Source organism: Gekko japonicus, unplaced genomic scaffold (genome assembly GCF_001447785.1).
Source record: "Gekko japonicus isolate JY-2015 unplaced genomic scaffold, Gekko_japonicus_V1.1 scaffold36, whole genome shotgun sequence".
NCBI lineage: Eukaryota > Metazoa > Chordata > Lepidosauria > Squamata > Gekkonidae > Gekko > Gekko japonicus.
Window position 1 is genome coordinate 887,949 of NW_015164182.1, and position 12,565 is coordinate 900,513.

Here is a 12,565-nt window from a genome sequence, read left to right on the forward strand (position 1 = left end):
GCAGCAGTTGTTTGGGTTAGTTGGTTTAGATAGTGAGTTGGCATTGCTTCTATAATTGAATTGGTTTAGTGTTTAAAGTTCATGGTTTATTGTTCTCTGTTTCTTCACTCTCTTTAAGTGATATATAGATAAAGATACATAGATATACCCAAGTGTACTAGTTATACAAAATACATAGAGGCACCCTAACTTTGGAAAACAAAAAGTAAGAACCTTGGAACTGCATAACCATGTCTGTCCTCAAACTAAGTCAACATCAAGAGTTTGAACAACAATATTAAAAGAGCTAGAGTAATATCTCACATGAAATGGCTGAAACCAGATCTTGTGTTTATATTAGAAACACATGCCAAATCTAAAGATATCCCTTTCTTCAAATCAAACTGGTTCTCTCATCAATATCAAGCCACGGGTTCCTCCAAAGCCCGGGGCGTGGCAATCTTGATCTCTAAACAAGTCAAATTTGTACATGAGGACATGATTTCTGATGACAGGGGACGCTTCCTTTTTGTGAAGGGAATCCTCGGCACTACAAAAATGACACTAGCATCAGTGTACGCCCCAAATACAGCACAAATTTCATTTCTGGAGGACACTTTCAAAAGACTTCATATTTTTCAGGATGGAGAATTAATTCTTGGAGGGGACCTGAATTATATCTCAGAAAAAACCCTAGATAGACCCTCCCATAAAAAATTAGGCCTAAAGGGGAGCAAAAATTCCAAAAATTCGTTAGCTGGCTTGCTTGACAAATTTCAATTAATGGACGTGTGGAGGGTAAAAAACCAATCCACTAAGGATTTCACATTTTATTCAGCCCCACATCAAACATACTCCAGGATTGATTACATCCTAACCTCCCCATCTCTCTTAGATCAACTCAACTCAATAGAAATAGGTCCTAAAATACTAACAGACCACGCATGGCTGCACGGCTCAATAAATGTTAAACAGGAAAAAACTTCAGAATACAGATGGTCTTTTAACAAGTTATTTCTAATAAGGGAATCTACTAAAGAGAAGATAAACAAAGAAATTCAGGAATATTTTCTCAACAACATGCCAGAGGTAGCAACTCATATAATCTGGGATGCCATGAAGTCGGTGCTCAGATGCAAGATAATTGCTCTGTCAACACACCTAAAAAAAAGGGGGGGGGGGGGGGGGAAAGATTATAGCAGAATCCATGGCAAAAACCAAACAGCTTGAACAAGACTATAAGAGGACCGGAAGTAAGAAAGTCTACAAAGAGTTATTAGCTGAAAGAAAGTTACTTGAATCAGCAGAGATCTCCCAAATCCAAAAAAAATCTTCTTTACACCAAGCAATAGTATTGGCAGAACTCCCCAAAATCTCTAAAACTGCTTGCTTGGAGAGTAAAGGATAAAAGGTTAAAATCAAACATTACCCAAATGAGAGACAAGACGGGTGCACTAAGATCTTCCCCTAGGAAGATCGCTGAAATTATGCTCTCTTTTTAAATCTGTACTCGTCCACTAACCCAAGCCCTGATAATATCCAAAGCTTTTTAACCTCCTCACAGCAACTTTCAGAACAACATAAAACAAATGCTACACAACCCAATCTCTGAACAAGAAATGAGAGACACCGTCAAAGGGCTAAAAAATAACATGGCCCTGGGGAATGACGGTTTCACCTCTGATTTTTATAAAGCCTTCATCCCGGTCCTAGCCAAACCTCTGACAGAAGTCTGCAACATCATAATGAGCGGGATAATGCCACCTTCTTGGTCCCCTGCTTTGTCAATCCCTATCCCAAAAGAAAACAAAGATCCATCTCAACCATCCTCATACAGACCTATCGCCCTGTTAAACCAAGATTACAAGGTGTTTACGTCAGTGCTAGCTAACAGGCTGAAAAAAATAGTGGCCTACTATGTCAAGGGAGACCAAACTGGGTTTATACCCAAAGAAATATAGCTGATAACATCTGAAGAACGCTCAACATAGTTAACTACTGTAAGGGTAAACAGAAAGAAGCCTTGATCCTCAGCTTAGACATGGCAAAGGCCTTTGACTCCGTGGAACCGCTATACAAACACAGGGGAAACCGCCAGGGATGCCCACTCTCCCCAACTCCTATTTGCTATTGCGATAGAGCCACTAGCAGAAGCAATAAGAAAATATAAAAACATATCCAGAATAAGAATTGGGGAATCTGAACATAAAATCGCCCTTTATGCTGACGGCCTGGTTCTTTATCTCTCAAACCCAACAAGTTCTCTAAATTTTTTGCACAACAAATTAAAACAATTTAGTCAGATCTCTGGACTGAAAGTCAACCAAAGTAAGTTTGACATATACCCAACAAATCTCTCCTCTGAGCCCACACAAAAAAGTTTAACTGGATTACAACAGTTTGGCGTCACCTGGGAGCCTTCATTCTTCTTGACTTAAACACACTCCACAAGCATAATTTCGGCAAAGTATACAAGGAAGTAAGTGCTCAACTGCAGGAATGGAATAAACTCAAACTGTCTTGGTCAGATAGATCGCATCTAATCAAAAGCTTTATTCTACCCAAATTCACATTTCTATTTAGAACTCTGCCAATAGAGATAATGGATGCATCGTTCAGAACATGGCAAAAAACAATCAATAGTTTTTTTTCTGGGCCTATAGAAAACCCAGGGTAAGCAAGATTCTCCTGAGCAGATCTCCAAAGTTTGGTGGGTTAGCTTTCCCTGATCACGCAGCAAATCTAGCCCAAATATTAAAAATGCTACACAAAGATTCAGAGGAAAAATGGATACAAATAGAGCAATCAAATTTGTCTCCCTTCACAATACAAGAAACTATCTGGGCAAGAACAGCCAACAGACCCCCCCCCCCCCAATATTAAAAACAATTCCTTCTACCTCTCTGAAAATTTGGGATCGTAGGAAAACACATCTACAGAAAAACTCTCCAGTAGCAGTCTTGACAAACAAGGACTGGTCTGTATCAGGAAAAGATCACCATTCCACGTGAGAATGGCTTAATGCGGGAATAGCCCGTCCAACAGACTGGATGCATAAAGGGAAAATTATGGAGAAGGATCTCCTGGAGAGAAAAGCTCAAATCGGAGTTCACTGGTTTAGGTATTTTCAAGCTAGAGACCTCATAGAGAAACTTATCTGAACAGGCAAATCTTTTACTCAATTGACTGAGTTCAAAAACTATGATGGTGAATCAAAGGGTTTGGGTTCCTTGTTACAGCAAATCTTGCTCAAAAATCTAAATATTGGAAGATTAAATTGACAAAAAAAAAATGGCAAGAGGATCTTGATAGAGAACTTCCAGACTCATTTTGGCAACAGGTCTGGCAAGCCCCTTCGAGCAAATCAAAGGTTTTCAATATTAACTTCCAATTTTTTAAAAATAAAATAAGTGGTTTCAAATAATTCAGTTTCTCTCAGAAAAAGAGGTGGTCCCCTCCTTTGTTAAAGATCATCACTGGCTCTGTTTCTGAATGCTCATCGGTTAATATTGCTACTAACCTGGCTATACTGCCTCCCTTGTGATACACTCTTTGTTAATTGGTGTTCATTGTCTCTTTGTGTCTGTATGCATTGAGGTTACTTAAGTGACTTACCTGTCAAAAGCACAGAAAGACTAGTTCTTGTGCAAATTAATGCCCTCTATGTTATTTGAATATTAAGTGGTGTTTGTTGTAACATTTGCTTTTTATCTCATCATTGCTATATTCTGGTTTGTATATTGCTAAATATAAAATAAAAATGAAAAAAGGGAAAAAACACATGATCACAGCTAGTTCAGGCAGGCAGCTGTGTTGGTATGAAGCAGTAGAACAAAGTTTGAGTCCAGTGGCACCTTTAAGACCAACGAAGTTTTATTCAAGGTATGAGCTTGCATGCACATGAAAGCTCATACCTTCAATAAAACTCTGTTGGTCTTAAAGGTGCCACTGGACTCAAACTTTGTTCTACAGTCACTCAAGGGAGAAAGGTGTGGAATGTTTTTGGAAACAAGCTGCAGTGTCTATGATGGCAAACTCGGCAAAAGCACAGAAATGAGTTCCTTTTGTCCCACAGGAAAAGGCTTGAGCCACACAGTAATGGTTTCTGAGTCAGTGCTAACAGAGAAGTGGGCACAGTGATAAGGCTTGGAGGCAAGTTGGGGAAGCAGTAGCCAATGCCTCAGAAGCAGCCAGGGGTCGACCACTCTAAGCCACCAACTCTATTCCTGGATCCATAAAAATCTGTTTGTTCCAAATTTAGATAAAACAATGTCCCAGTTAGTACAAGGTACAGTTAAATCAATTAAGAATTCCAATTTATCACTCCAAAGCAAAGAGTTGTTGGAAGGGGGGCATTTGAACATCCCAGCTAACTGCACTTTAAATCAAGCCACTGTTTGCAAGATCTAAGCGCTGCCTAAACAGGAACTAAAATCAAACCCACATCCTTCCCCATTCCTACTTATGTAAATAAACCAAGTTGAACTAGATGTTAGGAGAAGAGTCCTTCACATGCTATGTTCTCAGTCTCCTTTACTTTACCACCACTTTGCATGCATGTAACAAAACTTGTCTGGACCAAACCTATTTCTCAGATTGATCAGAAAGAGGGTTACATACTGGAACAAGGAACTTCTTGACCTCTTCCATGGCATGGGCCATTAGAGCATAGGCCTCGCAAGGTGGCCCAAAGACTTCAATGAAGACATGCAGGTCCATATTTAAGTGAGCATACTTCGGATCACCTCCTTTGCGCAATTCCTCTTCCTGAAACACAATTTAATAATGGCAAGAGCTTTTTTTAAAAAAAGACATCATTTTTATCCACATATGATTCTTAGATGGCCAAATTTATGTTTCAGATTTAAAGCTGCAATTATCAGCCTTTCAGAATTTCTGTCAAGCAAATGCAGAAATTCAATACTTTGTACTAGTTGAAAGACTAAACTTTAAAAATATGACCTGGATTATGTTTCACAAATGCTGAAACTATTTTTTATTTAGCTTCACTTCCTTCTGCCTTGAATGATCAAGGAAAATTTTTGCTTTTACTGTCATACAATGAAACAATTCTAATTTTTAGATGGACAGAATGACTCATCTATGGCCACTCAGAAGTCCACAGCTGTCCTAAGATCTGAAGCTGCTGCCCTGTTAGAGATGTAAAACTTCAAGAAATTTTGAAGCCATGGGGGAAAAGGGGGGGGGGGTTTCCCTCAGAAAACAATGGAAGCTTTTGGAAAAGCTGAAATAGAATATTTATTTTGCAACCAAACCTATTATTTTACTAATTTACCAACATAAAATGCTTAAATATTAATAAGCTATAAATCAAGTTGTACTGTTTGGCATATTTATGGAATTTAAAAGTATAAATATCTTAAATTTCTATAATAAAAATTCCAAACATATTTTAATTTTTACCACCTGAGAGATGGAAAAGATGAAGATTGAAAGCAGACACAGTAAACAAAATAAAATATATTATTTGGACAGAAACACTCTCATACTGTCTCGATATCTAGGACTACCAGCATTATTTTTGGATATCAAGTTAAACTTTATAGCACTCAAATGATAAACTCTTTAATAATGTATTACCATTGAACACATTATAGCATATTTATACCAAAATCCACATTTAAAAAATAAACATATTATTAATGATATGTTACGTCAAAAGTATTTCAGGAATTTCTATTATATAAAGCTGTAGTCTACCTTATAGAATTTTTTTTCATGCTCCACATTTAGAGTAATATCATGCCTTAAAAATATTTCATTCATTCCAAAAAGGCAGAAAAGGCGCATCTGTTCAGAGCTTGCCAGTAAATACAGCCATGTGCCAAGTCTACAGCTCCCTCAACAGAAGATTAACTTAAAACTGGGACAGGGTATTTAAATGTTCTTCAAACTAGCAGGTAGAAGCACAGCTCTCACCCCTGAAACAGACTTCAGAGAAAGCTGAGGCAGCCAAGAGCCCTTCACATCGTAAACATTTTTACTGGGCTTTTACAGCTTTTACAACTGTTTGGCCAAGGTAAGCTTTACTGCTGTTTGTGACACAACATGAAGTTGTGGCAGAACTTGCTCTACAAGACCCTTTTGCGCTGGCCATTCACTGAGCCACACACTCTCAGCCTAATTCACTTCACTGGCTTGCGAGATAGGCACGATATAAATGGGAAAATAAATAAAATAAGGTGCTTTGATGGTGTTATACCAAAGGTGGGACATAAATAAGCAATTCTCAAAAAAGGATGGAGGTAAAGCAGCAAGAACTTAACAGAGAAATGGTTCTCTGAAGACTTCAGTTCACAGGTGTCTGAACACAATGTATAAAACGTCAGTCCTTGATGTTATGGACTGGAACCTACAATTCCATTCTAACAGCAGAGTCTTCTTGCAGTGCAATGCAGAGCAGAGTAATAAGATACAATCTTTGTTGTGATAAGAATCAGAAGTTCTGCAAACTATGAAGTCTTTACTAGCTTTTCTGAGAGGGAAACCACATTTTCACTATGTCATGGTATAATGTACCTGAAGGCTATGTACCATCTAGTGCAGATTCATACTGAGAAAAACATTCACAGGAACAGTTTACCATTCATCCTCAGGTGCCTTACCTTTGCCTTGTCTCTCATTGACCCCTTCCCAAGAACAGAGATCTTTGCTCCAGTTTCTTCCTGCAGCCGCTTGATAGTGTTGCCCTGGGGTCCCAGTATCTTCCCAACAAAGTTAAACTAAACGAGAATATAAACAGAGGTTTATTTTCCTACTTTTGAGACCTGCTAATAAAGTCACCACAATAATTATATGCAATGACAAGTAACAGCAACTATAAACTTAAACCAAGCTCACTCGAGCCTCCTGAAAATGGTTGACTGTTTAGGATTTGGGTATAACATGCAAGTGGCTTGAAAAAAAAGTCTGAGAACACTATTGCTTTGCTTCCTTATTATACTACAGAAAATCTTGTCTCAATCCTGACAAACAAGAATGATGCCTTTGCCAGAAATGAACGTTCTCAAGAATGCAGTGTGTAGTGCCGACCTGGATAGCCTAGAGAAGCCTGTTCTCGTCAGATCTTGGAAGCTAAGCAGGACCAACCCTGGCAAGTATTTGGATGGGAGACCGCCAAAGAATACTAGGGCTGGGAGGCAGAGGCAGGCTATCAAGCTGCTTCTCTGAAAGTCCTCCATGCCCCAATAGGAGTTGCCAGAGGTTGCCATGAGCTCCAGGCATGGGCACACACACACAAAATGCAAAAATATGAAAGAAAAAAGAATGTAGCGTGTAGCAATTATGAAACTAATAATATAGCTACAAAGAGACTAGTTAGGAAGTTTGAAATGTAAAATGATGAATATAAATGTACCCCATCAGAAGTAAATATCAATGTACGTTATAAACAAAGTCCCCAACATTTTTCAAAGAACAAAGGGGGCACTGGAGAGAAATATGTTCTGTCTTTTAGACTTTGATATACATATTTATGTCATGTAACCTTTTCTCCCTTTCTGTATATCCTTTATATTATTTCTTTGTTTCTTCAAAAATATAAAAAGAGAAAAAAGGGGAAAGGGGGGGGGGGGTAGAATGCAGTGTATCTTACAAATCTATTCTCAGACATGGTCGAAATGCAGAAAGGACACTGAAGAGAAATGCTCTGAAAAAATTTCATAACAGCAATAAAGAAATTAGGTGAAGATAAAAGTAGACAGTTATAGAACTGGACATAAACATCCATTTTAGAATCTCTTGCAGGCTTCACCTTTGGATACTGCTTGACTGGTATCAGAACTCGTTCCTTCAGCTTCATGTTCTTGTGGGAAAACAAGTCCAAATAGGTCTCTTCCTCATCCTTCTTTGGATCATCTTTCTGAATTTTGTCAATTTCTAAACAAACAAAGCATACATTAGTTGAGACACCAGTTTAAATTAATCTTTCAGAGATAAGGCACAAACACCATGTTTTGCGGGCGGGAGAAGCACCTGGATGGTGCTGGCTCCCCCAGCCAATTATTTTGCCTTGACTCAAGGTCCAATGACCCCCCCCATATACACACACTAGTTTTTACAGCAATCGTACAGAACAGGTCCACAAAAGTTAACAATAAAGCGAACAACAAAAAACTTCCACTAGCCTACTGTCAGCCATTGTGGCCTAAAAGGAAAAAGAAGCAACCTTTTGTAAAAATTTCCTACTTTGTAGCATTTCTTATTCAACAGAGATAAGCAAATACATCACACATAATAAACTTAGATGCTAAAAAGGTTTTTTAATGACCACTATTCATAAAAACAGGTTGCTTACTTGGAACTGATGATCTTCAAGTGGTCATTGTTGCAGCCACACAATGGGTTTCTCGCCTATGTTAAACCTTCACCAGGAAGCCTAAAAAAGCCTTAGAAGCAGCTTACCAGATGCGGGGTCTGTCTCTGTCTTGTGAAGCCCGCTCCCAATGAGGCAGACTCCGCCCCCACTCAGTTCCATACTACACCGTCGACAAGTCCCATGCCCTTTGGCTTATACAAAGACTATGCCAGCAGTGGGGATGGCTGCTTGGGCGTGTGTGGCTGCACAGACGACCACTCGAAGATCATCAGTTACAGGTAAGCCATCTGTTTATCTTCTTCGTGGTCTCTGTGCAGGCCACACACCATAGGTGACTTGCAAGCTGAATTTCACGTTGGATGGTGGGTGCTGGTATCCACTACTGCTACAGGTCAACAACCCAGAAGGAAAAAATTAGAGGTCACCATCCAATTTTTAATTTTTTAAACACTTAATGCTTTATTATTAATTTTTAACCTTTGTAAGTACTAACCAAAGGAACAATTACTGATCACCTACAAATATCAGAACCACTTCTTACTTATCTGCATAACTGCACATTTCAAACTGTGAACATTTTGAAGTTTCAACTACAACCATCTAAAGTAAACATCTAACTCAATGGTTACATTCTGTTGTTTAACTCTAACTATCCTCTTTGTTAACAGAAGATTGATTTTAGAACCGCCTGACCAAAGCAAGCGCCCTTTCTAGCCCTGACGTCCATGACATAGTGTGTTATGAAAGTTGATGGGGAAGCCCACATAGCTGCAGCACAAATACCTTGTAACAAAACTCCGGCCATAAATGCCGTGGAGGTTGCCACAGCCCTAGCTGAGTGCGCCTAAGGTACTGTCGGTAGGGGTACGTCAGCAAGTTTATAGCATAAGGTGATTGCTGAGAAGACCCATTAATAGTTGTTGACAAAAAACAGGTTGGCCCTTCCTAGGTTTAGAGTAACATACAAATAGCCTTTTGTCCTTTCTAAAATCTTGAGTTCTCGATAAGTAGAAAGCCAGGGCTCGATGAACGTCCAACATGTGAAGCGCGCTCTGGCCTTCATCCTTTGGTTCACAAAAAATGGAGGCAGTGTGATCGTTTGAAACAAATAGAACGGCAACACGACTTTCAGTAGGAAAGAAGGATCTGGCCTCAGTACTACCTGGTCAGCATGGAAAAGCGTGTAAGGTGAGTCTGACCTCAGTGCACAAATCTCAATTGCCCTTCTCGCTGAGGTGAGCGCTACTAATAACGCTGCCTTCCAGGAGACTAGGTGTATAGGGGCCGTTGCTAATGGCTCAAACGGTCGTCCCATAAGTTTCGAGAGGACCAGTGATGGTACGAATGGTCTCCGTGGGGGATTCAAGTTCAAGAGGCCTCTCAGGGATACCTTGACCATCTGCTGGGAGAATACTTGCCTGGTGCGAAGGTAGCAGACATTACGCGTGTTTTAGATAGGCTGGTAGACAGTGCTGGGGAGGAGCCAGTGGTCATGGTGCATGTCGGTACCAACAATGTGGGGAAATACAGTTGTGAGCAATGTTCCCTCTAAGCTGTAGAGTCTCGTGAGCAAAAATTCCACTTTGTGAGCTATTGGCATTAAAGCTATGAGCAGTAATTTGGCTACTGCAGAAATTAGTTTGCTCTGGAGCTATTCTTCCTGAGCTAAGAGAAAAATGTGTGAGCCGGAGGCTTAAAAACTGTGAGCTAGCTCACACTAACTCAGCTTAGAGGGAACACTGGTTGTGAGGTCCTGGAGGAGAAATTTAGGCTGCTGGGCAGGAAACTTAGGTCCAGGACCTCCAAGGTAGCCTTCTCAGAAGTGCTATCTGTTCCACGCGCAGGGCCGGAGAGACAGGCACAGATCAGGAGTCTCAATGCGTGGATGAGACGATGGTGTAGGGGGGAAGGTTTCAAGTTTGTTAGGCACTGGGATGCTTTTTGGAGCAAGAGGGAGTTGTACAGATGAGACGGTCTCCACTTCTCCTGAGAAGGAACCAGGCTGCTGGCGCTTAAAATCAAAAAGGTGGCGGAGCAGTTTTTAAACTGAATATTGGGGGGAAGCCAACAGGAGATGAAAAGTCTCTGGTTCGGGTTGGCTCATCTCAGAGAAATGAGGAGGTACCTGTTGCTTCTCTATAGGGAGGTGGATTGAAATTGTCCACCAGTTTTTAAACTGAATATTGGGGGGAAGCCAACAGGAGATGAAAAGTCTCTGGTTCGGGTTGGCTCATCTCAGAGAAATGAGGAGGTACCTGTTGCTTCTCTATAGGGAGGTGGATTGAAATTGTCCACTGAGACCATGGCTAGTGACATGGACTGCCTGACAAGGTCTCGAGATAGCAAGAGGAAGGTGGCAGGCTTAACCAGTATGGGAAATTACAGCTGTTTCTATACAAATGCTCGAAGTGTCCGAGGTAAAATCGGGGAGTTGGAGTGCTTGGTGTCAGAGGGAAAAATAGACATTGTGGGTATTTCAGAAACTTGGTGGGATGAGGAAAATCAGTGGGATACAGTGATTCCCGGTTATATATTATAACGGAAGGATAGGGGGGAAGGGTTGGAGGTGGGGTGGCTCTGTATGTCAGAGAGGGTATAAAGTCCAGAAAGATTGAGAGGCTAAGAGAATTGGATTCGCTTCTGGATATTCTATGGGTTGAAATAGGGGGGCCAAAAGGAAACTTAACACTGGGAGTTTGTTATCGCCCACCGGATCAAAAGATAGAGGAGGATTATAAAATGATGAATGAATTAAAGATAGCAGCTAGACAAAAACACTGGATAGCAGCTAGACAAAAAAACTGTGTCGTAATAGGTGATTTTAACTATCCACACATTGATTGGGTCAATATGTGTTCTAGTCGAGAAAAAGAGTTTGAGTTTCTAGACTCTCTAAATGACCGTGCTATGGAGCAGATGGTCACAGAACCTACCAGGGAGAGGCGATCCTGGATTTGGTCCTAAGTAACACTCAAGACCTGGTGAGAGATGTAAAAGTGATTGCACCGCTTGGGAACAGTGATCATAATGTTGTTGAGTTCAACATTTGTACAAATAGGGAATTGGCCAAAAAGACTCACACAACCACTTTTAACTTTAAAAGGGGTAATTTTTCTGATATGAGGGGACATGTGGGGAGGAAACTGAAGGGAAAAGTAGAAAGGGTCAAAACCATTGGGGAAGCTTGGAAACTGTTTAAAACTACAATTCTAGAAGCTCAAATAAAATATATTCCGCAGGTTAGGAAAGGCACAAACAGGTATAAGAAAAAGCCTACATGGTTAACAAACAAAGTAATGGAAGCTGTAAAAGGTAAAAAGGATTCCTTTAAGCGGTGGAAAGCTAGTCACAGTGAGGCTGATAAAACAGAACACAGGCTATGGCAAATAAAATGCAAGTCTGTGGTCAGGCATGCAAAAAGGGAATATGAGGAGCATATAGCAAAAAATGTAAAGACCAACAATAAAACTTTCTTCAAATACATTAGAAACAGGAAACCAGCCAGGGAGGCAGTGGGGCCCTTGGATGACCAAGGGGTAAAAGGAGTACTGAAGGATGATAGGGAAATGGCTGAGAAGCTAAATGCATTTTTTGCCTCCGTCTTCACTGTGGAAGATGAGAGGTGCTTGCCCACTCCAGAGCCGCTGAGTTCGGGAGGGGTGTTGAAAGACCTGAGTCAGATTGAGGTGACGAGAGAGGAGGTCCTAAAACTGATAAACAACTTAAAAACTGATAAATCACCAGGCCCAGATGGCATACATCCAAGAGTTCTGAAAGAACTCAATTGTGAACTTGTGGATCTCCTGACAAAGATATGTAATCTTTCCTTAAAATCTGCCTCCATTCCTGAGGATTGGAAGGTAGCTAATGTCACTCCCATCTTTAAAAAGGGTTCCAGAGGAGATCCGGGAAATTACAGGCCAGTCAGTCTGACGTCGATACCGGGTAAATTGGTGGAAACCATTATTAAGGAAAGAATTAGTAGGCACATAGATGAACAAAACCTATTGAGGCAGACTCAGCATGGATTCTGTAAGGGAAGATCTTGTCTTACTAACCTGTTAGTGTTCTTTGAGGGGGTTAACAAACATGTGGACAAGGGGGATCCAATAGATGTTGTTTACCTTGACTTCCAGAAATCTTTTGATAAAGTTTCTCATCAAAGGCTCCTAAGTAAGCTCAAAAATCATGGGATAGAAGGACAAGTCCTTTTATGGATCAAAAACTGGCTTATTAATAGAAAACAGA

At 40.4% G+C, this 12,565-nt stretch overlaps 1 protein-coding gene across 1 annotated transcript in view; it reads right to left on the minus strand.

Annotated features, from left to right (window-relative positions):
• The window catches only part of KHDRBS1 (KH domain containing, RNA binding, signal transduction associated 1), a 45,060-nt gene that overhangs the window by 19,955 nt on the left and 12,540 nt on the right, over positions 1-12,565 (minus strand). The window contains exons 2-4 of the mRNA XM_015408096.1: positions 7,754-7,878; positions 6,606-6,722; positions 4,600-4,746 (exon numbers count right to left, since the gene is read on the minus strand). Coding sequence (XP_015263582.1) covers positions 4,600-4,746; positions 6,606-6,722; positions 7,754-7,878 — 389 coding nt within the window. The remainder of the gene's footprint in view (positions 1-4,599; positions 4,747-6,605; positions 6,723-7,753; positions 7,879-12,565) is intronic.